We start from the raw sequence: 18375 nt of genomic DNA on the forward strand, positions 1-18375 counted from the left end.
CCTTCTGCTGTGTCTGCTGAGGTGGATTTAATTGGTGAAAACGTCAGGGGATCTCAGCTTTTCCTCTTGATTCACTTAAACCACCAAAGAGTCTTTTGGTCTTCATATATGGAGCCTGTGAGTTTTGATGTCTTAGTTATCTCCAGCATCTTTTTTTAAAAGCAGATTCAGTCCTTTAATGTCAGTCTGCGCCTCGTGTGCGTGTGTGTGTGTGTGTGTGTGTGTGTGTGTGTGTGTCTCTCTCAGCAGGGGCTCCGATGGCCTACATCTCAGTATTTAATTACCCACATGAAACAGTAGGTAAAATGTCAGCCTGAAATAAGCTGCGCTGAACACCGATGGAGATCATTTCCCACTGGAGTTGGCACTGACGTGCTTAAAGGATCGGTTAGTCGTAGTTAAAAACGAGAGGTAAAATGTCTTTCTATTAAGGACGTGCTTTTCAATCGTTAGAAAAGAGAAGCTTGGTAGTGGCAATACCCGATGTCATGAAATCCAGTTTTAATGTGTGGATCAGCCTGTCCAGCAGGTGGCGGTACATTTAAAAGCTGGCCTCATTTCTTCGCCTTACACGGAGTGGTGGTGGTGACGGATATGTGGCTAAAAACAGAAAAACTAAGGAGTCACTACAGTTAAAACAAACTCACCACCTTTATTTACTGCTAAAGCAATTATGTAATAATAATAATAATAAAAAACAAAAACAACATATCAGCTTTGTCCTGGTTTAATTAAAAATCTGAATAAAGACATGTCTGCCAGCTTTGAAAACAAAACCACAGAGACAAGTCTACTGAGAACAGTGCAAAACAACAATCCTCCCCAGGGTAAGAAACACATCTCAAATTTAAAAAAAAAAAGAAAAAGTCATCTAAACAGTAAAGTGCATGGTTTGAGAAACAAAAGCCCCTCTGGTTGGAGTTTTAGAAACTCTGAACAGGCAGCGAGGGTCACACTTAAAAAAAGGGGACACTGATATAAATGAGTGCTTGAGCACCGTTCAGTCTTAGTTTGGACATTCATGACACTGTACAGACGAACCTGAACTCCAGTTCGAACAAACATCCAGTGGTTTCCATGCAAATAAATGCTCATCATTCATGTCTTGCATACTATACACATAATACCAGAGGATACACACAGGGGGTTACAGCTGACATTCATACACATCATGCGGTCTCTTTCACACACATAAGCGCAGCTTCAGTCGCATGTGTTCCAGTCTGGCTGCTCTGAGGTTACATGGTGTTGTATAGCAGAGTGACGGCTCGCTGCTGCTTCTTCTCAGTGGAAGCTTTGCGAGAACGTCTTGACGAGTGTCCTCTCCCCGGCTGACGGGATGCGGGGACCGTGCTGCTGCTACTGCTGCTGTTATCTGACTCCTCCCGTTCTCCTCTTTCACCTTTGGTGGAGGGGGAGAGGCCGAGCGATGGAGGGGATGTGTCATCACTGCACGAACCTGTTCTTTCAGAGCGGGGCCTCTGAGCCAGCACTTTCTGCTTCTTCCATGTGTCGTCCGGGTGAGACTGGGGGGACGAGGGCGTGTCAGGCGAGTGCGACAGTGTCGCTCTGTTGTGTGACCTCAGGTCCAAGCTGCTGAGGTCATGAGCCGACAGCTCCAGACAGTCCAGTTTAGCTAAGGAGGCCGATCTCTTCATGAGAGAAGGGGGGTGAGCCCCGCCTGGCGGATGCGCGCCTCTAGCTCCGTGGCTCTGTGCCACTCTGTTGGCTCCAACAAACTCCTCTGCTCCTGCCTCTCTGGGAGCTGCTGCCCCATTTTCAGAGCCAGAGGGCTCTCTTCAAAACTCACCCCTTTATAACTTTCTGACTCTGTGTCCATGGCGTCTCTCGGCCCCTGAGGCTGCCCCAGTTCTTGTGCTCGACTGTCTGCCGTCTCGAGGGCAATGCCCTCGTGAAGAAAAGCCTGCAGCTCTCTCAGCGTCTGCTGAATCCTCTCCAGATCCTGGCTGCCTCGGGCCAGCCTCCTCTGGGCGGCGCAGTCGGGGCCGCAGCTCTCTTGCCTGACCCGAGAGCTTTCATCCGTGTCCGACTCCTGCAGCGTCACGCCATCCAGAGTCATATGGTTCGAACAGTCCTGCAGGTTTTGGCTATGGAGCTGGCCCCGTCTGAGAGACTGGGCTGAGGTATCTTGAGATGATGCTGATAACTGCTCAGCAGAGGCCAGTGATGATGTCACTGTATGGCTATCTGTGGACGTGTGCACACTGACAGGTATAGCACCAGAGACTTGGCTGATATCTGACTTTGGGGAACATGAAGGGTCTTGGAGGTCGCTTGTGCCTGAGAAATCGGGTCTTTTGTGTGACCCCGTGTGCTTCTCTTCATCTTTGGATGTAGCATTAGCAGAAACAGCCATGTTCTCTCCCTGAGTGATCTTTTGTTCTGCAGCGTGCATGGGGGAGTGGAGCAGCGTGTGTTCGGAGGATACGGACAGTTTGACAGGAGGTTGTTCGCTGCTGGGCGAATGCAGCGGAGACCGCTGACACACCACCATCTCCAGTTCCTGTTTCAGCTTCTGCTCCAGCTGCTTGGTGGCCCGCCGCACGGAGCCCGCCGGCCAGTCGCACGACAGCGTGGAGGGAGGCTGGGGGTGTGAAGGTGGAGTCGAAGAGGTGTGCGTGACTTCAGAAGACTCCGCCTCTTCCTGATGTTCCGGTCGGATGACCTGAGGACTGTGAGAGGATGGAGGGAGTGGAGAAGATGATGATGAGGAAGGAGTCTGAAGAGATGCGGCAGGGTGTGATATGGCTTCGATCTCAGTGACAATATGGCGGACTGATATTCCGTTGTCGTGGTGAGTGTGATGAATCCGGTCAGGACTGGTTTTGTCGGAGCTGTCGTCAGACTCCTGAGAGACAGAGAGAGGATACAGACTTTATTAGCTCAGTCCTGTTTACACCAGTTTACACTCTTTTATAACCCACATAATACTACTGACAACTCGTTATAGGAGGAGGTTTGGTCTTGATTATTCTCTCATTGTCCAGCAGGTGTCACTGTGATCAGCTCAATCTATCTGCTACCACACAGTCCTCACATTCACTCAGATTCCAGTTTACTTCCCCTCTGATTAAAACTACAGCTGATGATGATGATGATGATAAAGGTCACTCTGAAAAGTGGTTGTACATTTGAGATGCTTTTTAAAAAAACAAACAAAAAAACCAAAACCCTAAACAGAAGGAAGCAGCTGAATGAGGCCTTACCTGACTCATCTCATTCCTCTCCTCCTCTTCGTCTTCGCTGACCTCTGTTTCTCTGTCAGTTGACAGAGGCGTCCTTTGCTGTGCCTGCTCTGAAAGTGTCCGATGTCGGCCATCTTTGGCCAGCTCCAGAAACTTCTCCCGGGCACTGAAGAAGTCGATGCTGTCCGTGCTGTGGGTCGATGACCCGTCTGCCTCACCACGGGTGTCCAACTCGCTCGGGTTGTTGTTGTCGTCGCTGGGAGCGAAAGCCAAGTCCGGAGGCGAGGAAGTGGGAGTCGCAGGGCTGAGGGGAGTGTGCCTGTCGTTCGTTAAATCAGACAATGATTGGTTGATCATATCCGAGTCAGTGGATCCCAGAGTGAGAGGAGAGACTTCCTCTGAACTGCTTCTGTCGGGTAAAATGAGGAACAGCTCCTCTGGTTTGCCCACTGAGCAGGACAGATGTGTGGGAGTCTCCCTGTGAGCGCGCTGCAGTTCAGGGGTGGGAGGTAGGATGTGGAGCGATGGTGGTGGAAGTGGAAGAGCGACGGGCACAGTGACTGCCATGCTTGCCGAGCTGCCCTGCTTTTCCTCTGGGACCACGGTGGCTGCTCGGGGTCTGGGGAGGGGAAGCAGGCGGGGGTCTGCGCAATCTGATCTGACCTCCTGAACCAGCGAGTCACACACTCCGTTGGAGAGTGCGTGCGAGTCTTCGGGCTCGGGGCAGAGCGCCCGCAGCATGGCCACACCCAGGAAGTGATGCACAGACGGGGAGGAGGTGTTGTTGTTGTGAGAGTCAGCGCGGTTCAAGGAGGGAGATGAAGGCTTCGAGTCCGGGCGATCTGATAGGTCGCTGTCACTGTGGGAACGCCATAGCTTATTATGCCTCTGTTTGCTGAAGAAGAAGAACAAGAGGGAGAGAAGAGTTCGTTAGCTCCAAATTCCTTCTAAGGAAGTGTACATGTTTCTGCATGAGAGCACACCTTGCCAGCAGAATTCCCTGATACTCCTCCAGCTGCTTCATGAAGGAAGGGTTCGGCTTGGTGACGGCCCGTCTTTCCTTCACATAGTCAAAGGCGGTGTCCAGGTTCCAGCCATACTCCTTCATAGCGTAGGCTATCACCGTGGAAGCAGAGCGGCTCACGCCCATCTTACAGTGAACCAGACACTTGGCACCAGCTTTCCTAAAGTGGGAAGAGAAAGAGGCAGGGTTGAAGCACATGAACTAGTGAGAAAGAGGAGCTTAAACTCTGTGTGTGTGTGTGTGTGTGTGTGTGTGTGTGTGTGTGTGTGTGTGTGTGTGTGTGTGTGTGTGTGTGTGTGTGCAGAAGCCTACTTGGCTTTGGTGATGAACTTGTATGTGTCGTTCCAGTACTCCAACAGGTTGGTGGCCTCCTCGTCGTACACTCTGATGTTGTGGTATTCAAACATCCCTGGAAAAAAGTTGTCGATTTCCCGGGTCACATTCAGGATGTAGCGCACTCTGGGGGAGAGACGGGAGGAGGCGTGTCAGTATGATGATAAACGAGCTGCTCATTTCAATCGACTTTAAAAGAGAAAATTAATTTAATACATCAATTCTAATCTTAGCTTAGGTGACTGATCTCTTACCCACTGTTCTGCAGCTCCTCCAGGTTAGAAGCGTTCCACTCTGAACCCTGGAGACAACACAGGTCCAGTCATTATTAACAGCATGCGCTAATTTATTTTCTTTACAATTAGAAAGACAAAACAAAGTTAGATGCAGCTTTTTACTGAACCTCAAGTCTGACATGACAAACCTTCACAGGCTAATGGAATCAAAGCCCAATTGTCTCACCAGGAAGACGTGATCAAATATTTCCGTGGGGCTGTCCATCTGTCCCAGGATCACAATCATCTCATTGTCTATGAACTCTTTAAACTCCCTCAGGTTGCACACCATCTGGATCTCCAGCTCTGTCCGGATCTGTGAAAGTTCAGGCAAACAATAAATGGTCTGATGACAGCTGATAACAGCAGCAGGGAAACGCAGAAAATCAGGGTACAAGTACATCTGAACAAGTAATAAAACCACAGACTGTACATAAACGATGAATGCAGCCTCTGCGTCTGAAAAGTGAAGCCAGTGGTGTAAACATGCATTCTTTCTCACGACCATCATGAAGAGACATCTGGGCTGCAAAAGGAAGTCTGCACTCAGGCCTTTCAGAAAATGACCCTGTCGCTCTTGATTTATGACCTCTGTAAACACTTTAGTGATGTGTGTATGGTTCCAGTGTATAGTTTCAATTCTAATTTACAACAAAATTACTTTGCACACAAAGGGCCCTCTACTGGAACCAGCTTCCAGTTTGGATTTGGGAGACAGACACCATCTCTCCTTTTAAGATTAGGCTTAAAACTTTCCTTTAAAGCATATAGTTAGGGCTGGATCAGGTGACCCTGAATCCTCTCTCTTCTACAGTATGTCCTTTTATCCTGTCTTTCTCCCCTCACGCGCCATCCAGTCGTAGCAAAAGGCCGCCCCTCCCTGAGCCTGGTCCTGCTGGAGGTTTCTTCCTGTTAAAAGGGAGTTTTTCCTTCCCACTGTTGCCAAAGTGCTTGCTCATTGGGGGTCATATGATTGTTGGGTTTTTCTCTGTATGTATTATTGTAGGGTTTACCTTACAATATAAAGTGCCTTGAGGCGACTGTTGTTGTGATTTGTTGCTATATAAATAAAACTGAATTGAATTGAAAAAGGACAAATGACACATGACTGAGGACGCCAATGTTCACGTTGTGTAGACAGATGGTTTGAAAGAGGAGAGAAGGGGGCCATTTACGAGTTCACTTCACAAGCCACGAGAGATGTCATGGTGACTATATCCATCTTTAATGTGCAGTCTATAGTTAACACCTACATTTAAGCACTAAATGTAAATTTCACTGTCCCCTCACCTCCTTTGAGGTGACGTTCTCCAGGTCCTTCTGCATCATTATCTCTCTGAGGCGCGTCTTGATCAGCCGTTCTGTGCGCTCCCTTTCTGTGGGCCTGCACATAAAACACACAAAGACCTCCATTTAAAAACAACTTTAACACATTTTCTCTTGGCCAAAGTAAAAAAACTCACTTTGAAGACAGAGCCACCTTCACAGCTGCATTACATTAATTTATGTTCACTTTTACGTAAGTCTCAATGACATTACTTCTACCAGAGAACTGCGGCTTTGTTTTGCCCTCCCGTTTGAGTTTGTGCTCTCAGATTTTCTGTTGCCCTCTCCAGTTTCTCAGAATTAGACAAAGTCCCCTTGTAGGATCTGCTTCTTGTTGTGCCGCGCTGTGTTCCTAAGCGTTCTGGCTGGGGGCCTTTCCGACGTCATGCCGATGATACCAACAAGTGGCCTAATTGCCTCTCTGGGGAGAAGAGCTCAGTTTGTCTGTGAACTCCTTCTTCTAACATTTTTTCTTTTGTTTTTGCTTCGAACTGATTCAGTGTAACAGCACACAGCAGTGTGGGTCAGCAGCTACAGAAAGGGGAAGTACGGTGACCACAGGTGTGTAACACTGGACCCGTGAAGGCATCATCTGTGCTGGAAATGGGGTGGGAGGGGGGCTTGTTTACCTCAACCCTGAACATTTCCCTGACCTCATGAGAACGAGTTGAGTGGAACAAGGGTTGAGTGAGAAAAAAACACAAACAAATAAAAAAAAACCTGACACGGGTTATTTACTGACATGCAGTAACACTTTTACCTCACAACAAGCCTCCACTTGCCTGCAGACGGCCTGAGGGAGGGAAGCCTAGTCAGGAAAAAAACACAGACTACACGAGGGCAAATGACGACATAAGGACCGGAGCTAATGAGTAAATGAATAATGGAAATTTTACGCAGCTTCCCTGAATTGCTTGCAGGTAGATACGACTATTTTTACTTTGGGGGCGGGGGAAAGCCATGTCAACAAACACTGACGCGTCATGAAGCTTTAGCAGCCTCCCTGTCCGGGAAAACCAACAGGAACTTTCTGTGTTTGGCCATAAGGGGCAGAGCCAGAACACTCAGAGAGAGACTGTGTGTGTGTCTGTGTGTGTGCGAAGTGTTTAAATGTATGGTTTGAAGTGGCTTTTTTTCTGCCCGAACCGTTCCTCGTTATTTCCTCAAGTAGCCCCTGTCTTTGTGCTCACCACCTGCTCCTGTCCGTTTCTCTGCGACTCTACTTACCTATGAGTTTATCTGGACTCCACTTTTCCATAAGTAAATCAAGACAGCTAAAGCCTTGGCTATTTTAGACTTCTGAAGACCTCCAAAGAGAGAGAGTGTGTGGTGTGTGGTGTGTGTGTGTGTGTGTGTGTGTGTGTGTGTGTGTGTGCGCGCGTGCGAGGGGAGAGAGACAGACAGTCTAAATAGGTAGCAGAGCATGTGATGAAGCAGCAGGGAGGGGAATTTCCCTGGTATCAGTGAAGACATAAATCTATTGAAGTCACTGCTTGTATTTTTTATGTTTCCATGTAAATATGTTGATAAGGCAGCATTATTCATCATGTTGTGAACACGTTAATGATTAGGCACCTTTGTAAACATCAGCCCTTCAAGCTTTTGTTTTGGTCTGTTGTTTTTGCCTCTCCTGGAAGGTTAGAGAGGGCACCTGGCCTCATTCCAGAGTCCATGGTTCTGCAGACTGTAATATTTTAGTTTGGGGATGTAGCAACACTTGTTATGTTTATTAGGCAATGCTGTTAGGAAGATGCGACTGCAACATATTTTTAACTTTTCACAGAAACAGCCACGGTGAAGGTGAATTTGTGATGAAACTGTGTACGACTGTGTGAGCAGTGCAGTGCTTCTCTACGGAAAGCCCTTCCCTTAATGTGGCCATCCTACTCTACTCACAGGTCTGTGAAGAGGACGGGTGAATTGGCACGGTGCGATTCGACATCCTGCATGGCGTTCCATTCGTTGATACACAACTGGCTGGATGAGACTCTGCTCTGGTAGTAGCTGACCCAGGTCAGGAACAGGCTGCCTGGGTAGTAGTTGTGGCAGCGAGCCACCTCGCAAGCTTTGTGGAGTGACTGCAGGGCTGACCTGAAGGCAGACAGTTGAAAGCAAGGAGATTTTTCACTTGAGCAAATGTCACTGGGAGGAATGAAAAGTGCAGAAAGGAACTTGGACTTATGCAAGGGTAAAAATTATGTGAGAGTGAAAATAAAAAGGATGGATGTGTGAAGAAGGAATAATAACATGTGAGAACTTAACAACAGGGCATAGGTTGAAGCTATAAAGAGGAATAACATGATCATACTCAAAGGAGGAAGTCAGTCGGGGACAACAAAATAAAGATATGAAGAGGCGGTTCTGACACATGAGAGGGATTGAAAGCAAAAACATGATAAGACAACAAATAAAAAGATAAGAAAAAGTGGAAAAAAAAACAAAACAGTCTGGAGGTCAAAGTTAAGGGTGGAGCACAATGGACACATTGTTTGCAGGCCAACAGCTTCACATGGCTGTCATTTTGGTGGAAAAAATAAAGGTTGCTCACCACATGGCCTGGACAGACACTGGTTTGAAGACGTGAACCCTGTTGACTGTCGACACACTAAAGCCACTGTGGAGACGCAAAGAGACAGGTTAGAAAACACAAAGCTCACAAACAAGTAAACAAAGTCATCAGAGCCGTCAGGCAGCTGCCCCAGGGAGCAGTAAGAGGAAGCAGGGAGTAGGTGTGGCGTCTTACCCGTCTCCATCCAAGTGGATCATAGTGTCGCTCCAGAGAGGTAGAACCAGACCCACCGTGCAGCAGCTGCCAGAGAAGATCGACAAGGTAAACACAGTGAAACAAGATGCACTGGTTTGCTTACTTTATCCCTAAGCTGAAAAAACTTTCACTGATTTATTGAATTTCTCTGACTGTGTCAACTACACCACAGTTACAGTATGAGGATGATCCAATTCAAGAAGGAAAAAGAAATCTGCATAGGGAAAACATAAATTCTTGAGTTGTTATAAAAGTACAATAAGACAGAGAAGGTGTACCTATCAGAGGAGACAAAGTCCATGCCGAGCACGATGCTCTCCTCTGTGTCCTGTCTACCGTTGGTGGAGACCACCACCATGTAGCGGGTTACCTGAGGATAGGCGCTCTCCAGACGCACAGCCTGCAAGAAAAGAAGGACAGGGGCAAACTGTAAAATCAGCTGTGTAATGTCTTTGACTCTTTACAGCCCTGGAAATCACCCCTTATCATTCAAGGGCCTATAGATTCTTTATACCACAAGAATGGCATTTAAAACTCTGGATCGTGAATATGAGATATGCAGGGACAACCTAATGAAATTTTAACCAGTCCTTTATTTAAAAATCCCTCTTTCATAAACCCTTTTTATTAAACATGCAGCAGGGACATCAGGGGAAAGGCGAGCACACTCATAGTACACTTAGAGTTCTGCAAGTTTCATGTGAGGGTGGTGTTATTGGCACAGCTGGAAGAGCTGAGACTTCCTTTGCCTCATAACTGTTTATGTTTTCAAAAGTCAATCCATGTTTCAGTTCTTAAGACCTTAATCAGATGCTCTGGAATATGCTCTCTGATCACAGGACCACACACAGCTGACCTTTGTTATTATATTTATTTATGTGTGCTTGTTACTAACCAGTCTGATTGTGTCTTCTGGGCGCAGCACAGTGAACATGGTCTGAAGATGCTTCTGGAGGTCACCTGAACAAAAACATTTTCAAAGTATGATACAACACCAGATAGAATGTGTTATTTCCCCTGTGGATCTGTTTTGTCTTCGACTTATTAAGACGTTAGGTTTTTTTTTTTTTCTCTATCCAGCAAACAAGCTCACCACTGCTGAGCTTATCTGCTATGTTGTGAAACAGCTTGAGAGAAATTAACGCCAGCCGTGACCCATGATGCTGTAGAGGAATGTCCATTTGAAGACATACAGTGCTCTTTAATCTCAAGTTTCTCCACAGAGTTCATTTGTGAGTTTTGGGGTTAAAAAGGGAGTAAGAGGAAGTTTTGGGAGATGGTGCAGCTGCTGTTTGTGTGGGCGCTGTAAGAATGAGGGTTTACCTGTGTGTTTGTTCCTGCGCTGGCTGATTCGAGGTGCAGAGTTCTGCGTGGGACTGTTACCCCTGGGAAGGAAGAGGGCTGCACCTTTAACTGTGAGGAAGCTCTCACTGATACTGGAAGAGAAGAGAAAATGAAGCATGAATAGAAGCCTAAAAAGCAAAGTTATCTAATCATAACTGGTATTTTTTGCGTAACTTAATTTGAAATCGCTTCCTTCCACATGCCGACCCCGGATGGCCATAACAGGCACAAGACGGGGACACGGACTAGTAGAGTGTTGTCGTGCCCTTGTGTCGCCGTCACAATGCCCCATTCAGCTCGCCTCTGGTCTGCAGGCTCCCCAGATCAGAGCTCACAGACCGATGCGAGCAAAACAACATCCAAGCCCCGATGTGAACTCAGAACACAATGTTCTCTGGTCCTCCACACAGCTGGATTACACACACAAGACTTACTCACACTAACAGCTGCCAGGAGGGAGGGATAGGGGGAACTGAGGGGGACCCGGGGTCCGAGAGGGAAGACAGAACGAGTCCCCCTCCTACACAATGTTTAAGCGTCGATAAGAGCTGGCCAGCGCACACTACCTCACTCCAAAGCAGGCCTAGTTAAATGGGCTTTTTGCTCCCTTTGAGAGACTTAATCTTATTAACAGTGACTGAGGTCACTGCATTGAGGAGGAAGATGCATTATAAACTAAGGCCAATGTTTTAACTGGATACCAAAAACATAAAAAATAAAAGTGTTGCATGTGTAATTGACCAGGTGTATGTTTAGTGTACGGAGGTACACTAACCTCACAAGATAGCTATAAAACAAGTTAAAACATCTACTCCTGCAGCAGCTAATGATAACCATGGGATCGCTAAAGCATAACTTTAATGATGCTGAGCGAGAAGTCTACCACTTGGCCAGCGGGGCGCTTGGCTGCTCGTGTTTAATGAGTAGATACGGAGAGAAATAAAAGAAAAAAGAAAAGTACTGCTGCTATGAAAATTATGCTTTTAACAAATATAATTAAGTCTGAAGTAGCTCTTCCAGGCCGAGGAGAAATGCATCATTATAACAAAAACACATCGGCTGTATTCACTTTGCAGGTTTTGCCAAAAATGACACCACAAGTCAAGCTGGCAAGAATGCGGCTGATGTAGAAACAGATGTGCGTGCAGCCACAATGTTCCTAATCAGCAAAACCTGAGTCTTAAAAGTTAAACACATTCTTAAGGAAGGTGCTTTTGTGACTTTTAAGATGCAGTAAATAAACATCAGTTAAAAAAAGAAATAGAAAAACAAAACAAAAACACTGCAGATACAAATAGTTAGTAGAGGAAACACTCTTCCAAGGACTCGTCCAACCTGTTCTGCTCAAAACGAGGGCGGCTTTTAACCGGCAGCTAAAACAAGGAACTGACGTGATAAAGATCACTGGGATTAATGAATGCAAGGTAATGACATCAAATCTCTGAGGTCAAACAATCAGGTATTTGACTGAAATGTTTATTTTGATGGTAACCTAGTGTGCTGCGAGCATATTTTAGCTTTAGCAGCAGGCTTGCACTCAATGAACCCAACTTGGAGTTCATCAAGTTCTACAGTTTCACACTCAAAACAGCAAAAAAAAAGTCTGGTGTTGTCTGTCATTTAGTCTTCCTGTCATCCCCCTCTTGTCTGTAACTTCATCTCTCTATCCTCCCAGCCATCCAACTGCCCTTCCTGAGTTTTGCTGAGACCATAGATATGGAGAATCAGGAGACAACGCAGGAGGAAAAAAACAAAAAAAACCCAAAAAGGACTGACTTGTGCTGGGCTCATTTCCCATAACCCACCCACCCTTGAACCAGCTGTTTCCTCCCCCCCTTTCTCTTTTCTGCATTTCACAAAACTTTGCCCTACTTTTAAGTTTCTGTCATTCTCCTCAGTTCCTGCTGCATCATGCCCCACTTACACTCGTGAGTTTCCTATGTGCTGTACTTGGAAATGACCGTGTACAGCAGCGCTACTGTACAATGTCATGTAATGCAACACTGCTACTCTTCCTGAGAATCTGGTGTGGAGGGTCACACGCGCGAGCAAACGCGCACTTGTATTCCTGCGCACAGACACACAGAGAGGGTAATGTAAGCCCCATGCTTTGAGAGGTGGGGGGCTGTGAATGACTCTCATATACAGTTTCTAAAAATACAGTAGTCCTTTAAAAGTCTCAGCAGTCGCTGAACTGTACATAGAAGCTTCTCTTTGACGCTGCAGAGGGTTCACACTGAAGCCTGCATGTGCTGCTGTGATACTGTACTCAGGCTAGTGCTGGATGAATACAAACGGGTAAAGCCAGTTAGAAGCACAGAATACCATCACCCAGAGGAATCACACCAGGGTTGCATCAATCTCTTGACTGATGCAACCCTGGTCAATTCATTAATCAATAGGGCAAACTATAGATTCATTAGGGACATAATTGTTAATTTCTGCATCATCACACACATCTGCTGTGAATCCAATGGGTAAACCTTTGCATCACTTCAAGCCTCTGTTTAAATTAGGGTGGTCAACTCACGTTACGCAGCTGCCTTTAAGCCGAACTCATTTTAAATGATAAATTTGTAATGTGATATGGCACTGTCAGACCGATAACACTAGCAGTCTGTAGGAGTGTATGAGAGAAAGATAAGAAATTGCCAAGACAGCTGAAAATATGCACTTTCAGGCTGATTTAAAGGGCAGCGCTCTACAAACAGGAGGACACGGCAAAGGGGGAAATGGAAAGAGGGCAACGAGTTCAGTTAAATTGGGCTCCACAGAGCCGAGTGGACTGTGAAAGATGGGAGGAAAAGAAAGAAGACCCGGTCAGAGCGTGTAGCTGAGAGCAGGGCGGGTCTTCTTTTGGCATTAAGCCATCCCGGGCTTTTGGGCTAAAGCGAAGCTGTAGGTACTTGTTAGGGCAACAGTCACAGACACAATCATCACTATGTAAGGACCACTCCACATAGTGGGCAGATAACTGAGTGACCCCCTCCTCCAGCCTGTGCCCATATTAGTCACTCTTAGGAGGAGAGTGGGATAAATATAGGGTCTGCTCTGTGGAGGGCAGGTCCTCCTAAGGCTTTAGGAGTTTACAACAGAGACGGATACAGCCCATGAGAAAGGCAGGGAATTAGCTGCTGTGTGTGTTTATGTGTGTCCACATGTCTGCAGGTGCACGTGGGCCCTGCTGCCTGGAAGCATAAGCCATGAACATGTAGAAAAAAATGACAGACAGATGACTAAAGGGAGAAGTTATGTTCGTGTAGTGTCACAGTGAGCTAGCAGACCCACAAACCTCAACGTCCTCATTCAAGTCTGGCTGAAGGCCTGCGTCACACGACATCCCAAGAGGTTACACGTTTTTGATTGTAATTTTAATCAAAGCGCATTTCCACAAAGTCTGCTCGATGCTAAACAGACTGTTGGACAAACATGGAAACTCAAATAGCAGATGAGGATCTCAGGAGCAGAAGAGGTCAGGACAGATGACGGAACATAGACTTTTGTTTTGCTAGTACAGTCGGCTTGCTGCCCTGGTCCCCTGGCTTCTGGAAGTGTGCAATTAAGTACCACAAGTTTCACTACTGTTTCTTTGGTAATCTGATAGACAGAGGTATGAGTGCTGGAAATAAACATACCTGAGTCAGGCACTCGAGGCTATTCTCAGAAGGATCCAGATTACATTTTACACTTACAGTTACAGAAAGAAATCTTTTTTTAATGTGGCCGAGGCAAAATATAGATGAGCAGTGGTTGTACCTGGACACAATTAAGCACTAATAGACACTTGGCAACAAACATGATCATCTGTTTTGTCTGATATCAGGCAATTTACTGAAGCTAATTATACAAACTTCGAGAAACCTACTTAACTTTAAAGACAAATCACCCAGACAAAGCCCAGGTAAGGACCTGTATCCAGATGCCTGTATCGCTGTTCAGCTGATAGTCTCTTCTGCAAACGCTCAAACAAAACATCTCTTTGTCACGTTTCAGTCCCATCCGTTTGCTTTGGACATGTGTACGAAACACAAACACGGTTTAAAGTGGAGGAGAGGGTTTACCAGTATCTTTTAAAAACTGATGGCACAACAACAGTGTTCCAGGTGTCGTTTATCCTCAGGCAACACTTAAAGTCCAGTGACAGCCTCAAGGCCTGTAATTATGTGCAGAAACCTGGTTAAAAATCAGCATCCGTCTGACATAAACAGACATGTATGTGTGCACACAAACAGAAAAAAATGAAAGCACGCCCCCTGTGTCGTGATAAGGGCTCTAAACCATCTTTGGGCACTACAAAGAACTGCTGATCACAACAAGCCTAGCATCATGCTGTATTTCAAACAAAGCCAGGAAGTCAGAAAGATTCCCACATCTGCTGCTGTTTACCAGACACGCGACTGCCAGTAAGCACTGTGTGCCTGTCTCGGAGTAACTTCTTCCCATAAACCAACCTTGTGCAAACTCACAGAAAAAAAAGAAAGAAAGAAAAACTATTTCCTTAAAGAGTGGGTGCAGCCCTAATAAAAGCTAAACGTTCAGTTTACTCAATAACTTTGCTACACCGTCACATGTAAACCAACTAAAAAACAATGCAATCAAGACACACACTTTGCCCTTGACTTTCCTGAAAACCATAACAGAGGGCCCGTTCTCATGCACTTGCTGACTCCATGAAAACAACCCGACACTGGAACTAAATATGGTGATTTTACTAAATACAAATTGGTTAATGCTGATTACATCAGCTTTTAATCTAGTTTAAGTAGTTTTGAAGAAGTTTTGCATTGATTTTCTTTTTCCCCTCTTCCCCAAATTTATTAAGCTTATCTGAGCCAGCACCACATGAGTTTAGAAATACTGGAACACAGGAGGCCTTTGATCTGTCCTGAATAGCAGACTTGTCTTTACCACATGTACAAGTCAGCTAAATCCTTTTACATCTCTCAGGCAAAACCAAGCCTTCACCCAACTTTGCCTTGATGTCTGCAGGCACGGAGAGATAACAGATAAGACCACTGGATGATAAAGTAATCATCCATCACTGACATCTCAACAAAGGGCATTAGTTCTAATACAGAACAGGATATATGGACAGCTTGATGTGTTTAGGTTAAAAAATTCTGATGAGCAGCCAGTTGTGCAGTACTATTATTGGCTTACCAGACTCACAAAAGCCCTAACTGTTTGGGATTATTTTAAAAGTGACATTCAGATGCTTATTGCTTAAATTAACTGTCAGAATCCAGGTGGATACAGGTCAGTTTGAGTCTTTTCCTATAAAATATTAAGACACATTAAGCCACTGACCTCAAACATAAGTTTAACTTGTCACATATTATAGCCAAAAGTAAAGAAAGCAAAACAATTATTTACAATATCTTCTTTCTCCTCTTTATTTACCTCGTCTTCCTCAAAAGCTCTTATTTCTATTTCAGTCATGATACTAAACACCAACATGCTCCCTGCCAAATAAATCTCTTATTATGGCAATCGGGTGACCCCTTCCCTTCCCCCATTTCTCTCCACTAAGTATACCTAAAGAGGAATCCCTTGCTTAATTCCATATCCACACCTGCGAAACAGGTTGGATGATTCACACAGGCTGAAGAGCACTTATGTCTTAGTAAGGTCAAAAAGGGAGTACTGTGATGAGTAAGACCCTGCTACGTCACCAGGAAATACATTCATCAACCCTGATATTACAAAACCCACATATTGCATCAATTCACTAGAACACTGAGTATTGCGGTAAATTATAAAATTGCCATAAGATGAAATAATGGTGACAATCTAGTGTGTATTTTAAAGCTTTATTAGCACACTCGAGTTTCAGACAGTACTCCCACAGTCTATTTCCACGTTGGAGTTGAAGTTGTGCTGGAGAAATTTGAATGGAGACCCTGTTACTTAACGGCAGCTTTGCTCTGTGTCCCAGTCCCATCTACTTATTGTTTTTAGTCATACACACACTCTATGCCGTCTAATTGTTTATTCATTATCAAACTGCCCACTGTCACTACTGTTCACAGCATGCCACTCTTGTGCAACTTACAGCTGGTTGATCTCATTTTTTGACACCACCGCGTCGTCGCTGAAGTAGGGTACCATCTTTGCCCCGCAGCAGGAGCAGAAGCTGACCGGCGACGAGCAGTCGGAACCGGCCACCGTGCCGAGGGTCATGCCGTCGAGGGCAGCGCGGAGGGAGCAGAGAGCGGCAGGTGTTCTTAAAGTCCGATGGAGAACTTTTACTCCTCTCCCACAGTCATCGCAAACAGTCTTCCGTGGGAGGTTTTTACGGTCGTGATTCGACAGAAAGTGAGGAAATATTCCTCTAAATATTTCACAAAAAATAAGACGTTTCCAAATCGTAGTTCTGTTACAATAAATAAGGCAGGAAGATTGAAGCTAGCACGCCGTGTTCCTGCCCCTCGTCAGCAGCGTGTCACTGTCCAGTATTTCCCCCAGAAAGCAAAAGGCATTTTCAAAGAGGTCAAAAAATATTCATCCCTGCCACCAGCGGTAATATCCTTTACCGTGTACAGTACTGAGGCGTATGACTTGGGTCAAACTCTCGCCGGAGAAGTCATAGCAGGGAGGAGCTGGAGCCACGTGTTTTTGGGAAATATGGGGAAGCCAATGAGGGCAAGAGGGAAGTGGGACTGACGGCACTAGAAGCACCTCTGCATCGACGCTTTTGAAAGTAAACCAGTTCTCTACCCCGCAGGCTTTTGGCTGCTCTGACTGGCTGAAGATACTACTTCAGTGTTTGGTTAGAAGTTGGGAATTACTTAATGGCGCATCCATAATAGATTAAACACGGAGTAACGCATTTAATAAGCCTAGTATGTTAAAGTTGCCATAGTCAAGTGAGGCCGAGCAGCTGATTAGTTGTCCCGGCACAACAGGGTCAATAGAGGATCTGTTCATTAATAAGCTAATGTAATAGAGGGAATAAAACTCGCATGGGCTTTTGGTTCTGCAGTCAGCTCACTGTGAAGACTTGTCTCCTCTCCAAACTTCCCTCCCAACACACAAACCATGTGGCTGGGTTACATAAGGAGCAGATAAATGAGAAACAGGCTGAAGTTATCTGGGCTGAGCTGCTGTGCAGTGAGCCTGTAGTATCTAGGTAAAGTGGAGCCTGCCTTGTCAAGAAAGTCTGGGTGAGCAGTGACTGTTCCCATGAAGCTGGTCTGAGGGTATCAAGTATCAGCTGAGGTACTCCATGCTGTGAGGTGGGCACAGGCATCAGGTTTATTTTATAGCCTTTTAAAGTTTTATGTTCAGTTGACGCGCCAGCATGATGGGTCCTATGTAACCTGCAAACAATCTGAAAAACAAGGTAAAACCACAGCGCACCCCCCTGCTGCTGCAGTCACACCAACGTGTGCCAAGTGCCTCAAATTCTAAACTAAAACATCTGTAGTAAATGACCTCTACCTCTACACAATGGAGCAGTCGTACTGTGTTTACAGAGGGCTGGATTTTTGTTTTGAGTGTTTCCAAAGTAGTGTAGTTATCGGTAGGAAGTCTGAGAATAGGGCACTATTAAGAATACTGTTACACAATACACCTTTGGCTAAGCAATCACAAACTTTCCAGCCTGTAGTTCTTACATCCTGTTAAAGCAGAAAACACTGACTAACCTGTAACACTAGCACCGGGAAACTTTGTTGGATGTACTAGTGAATCTTTAAAAAATGAGAATATTGGGGAAAAGGGGGGATTTAATTGAAAAAGGTAAAAATTCATATATTCTATATTCACTGAACATTAAGTGAAATCTTAATTCAGTCCTTATTTGTTTTAATTTTTATGATTATGGCTTGTAGATCATGAAAATCTGAAATCCAGTATCTGAAATTAGCCTAATCCAGTTCATTTCAGATTTTGCAGTTAAGTACAAAACTTGTGTAAACATAAAAATAGAAGCTGTTGGTGTACCAGTGTCAGGTACAAAACTGTTGTCCCACTGTTGTTAGATTCGCACTGCTGAACTGCATTGATTGTACCATAGCGCGGCACATTATCACTGAGTTGAGAAGACTTTCTGGGCCTATCAGACCAGTGTCTGATCCAGCTATCGGACTGGCACATCCGTTC

At 45.5% G+C, this 18375-nt stretch overlaps 1 protein-coding gene across 1 annotated transcript; it reads right to left on the reverse strand.

The window, feature by feature from the left end:
• Positions 1-632: 632 nt before the first annotated feature.
• Positions 633-16898, reverse strand: ssh2a (slingshot protein phosphatase 2a). The gene is given in 15 exon segments (XM_025898196.1): positions 633-1672; positions 1675-2869; positions 3228-4101; positions 4190-4390; positions 4543-4689; positions 4818-4864; positions 5026-5154; positions 6129-6222; positions 8061-8255; positions 8713-8778; positions 8908-8973; positions 9207-9328; positions 9824-9888; positions 10252-10364; positions 16325-16898. Coding segments are annotated over 15 exon segments (3876 nt in total). The 5' UTR covers positions 16453-16898; the 3' UTR covers positions 633-1238.
• Positions 16899-18375: the final 1477 nt, after the last annotated feature.

The sequence above is a fragment of the Oreochromis niloticus genome, linkage group LG14 (assembly GCF_001858045.2).
Source record: "Oreochromis niloticus isolate F11D_XX linkage group LG14, O_niloticus_UMD_NMBU, whole genome shotgun sequence".
In the NCBI taxonomy this organism is placed as follows: domain Eukaryota; kingdom Metazoa; phylum Chordata; class Actinopteri; order Cichliformes; family Cichlidae; genus Oreochromis; species Oreochromis niloticus.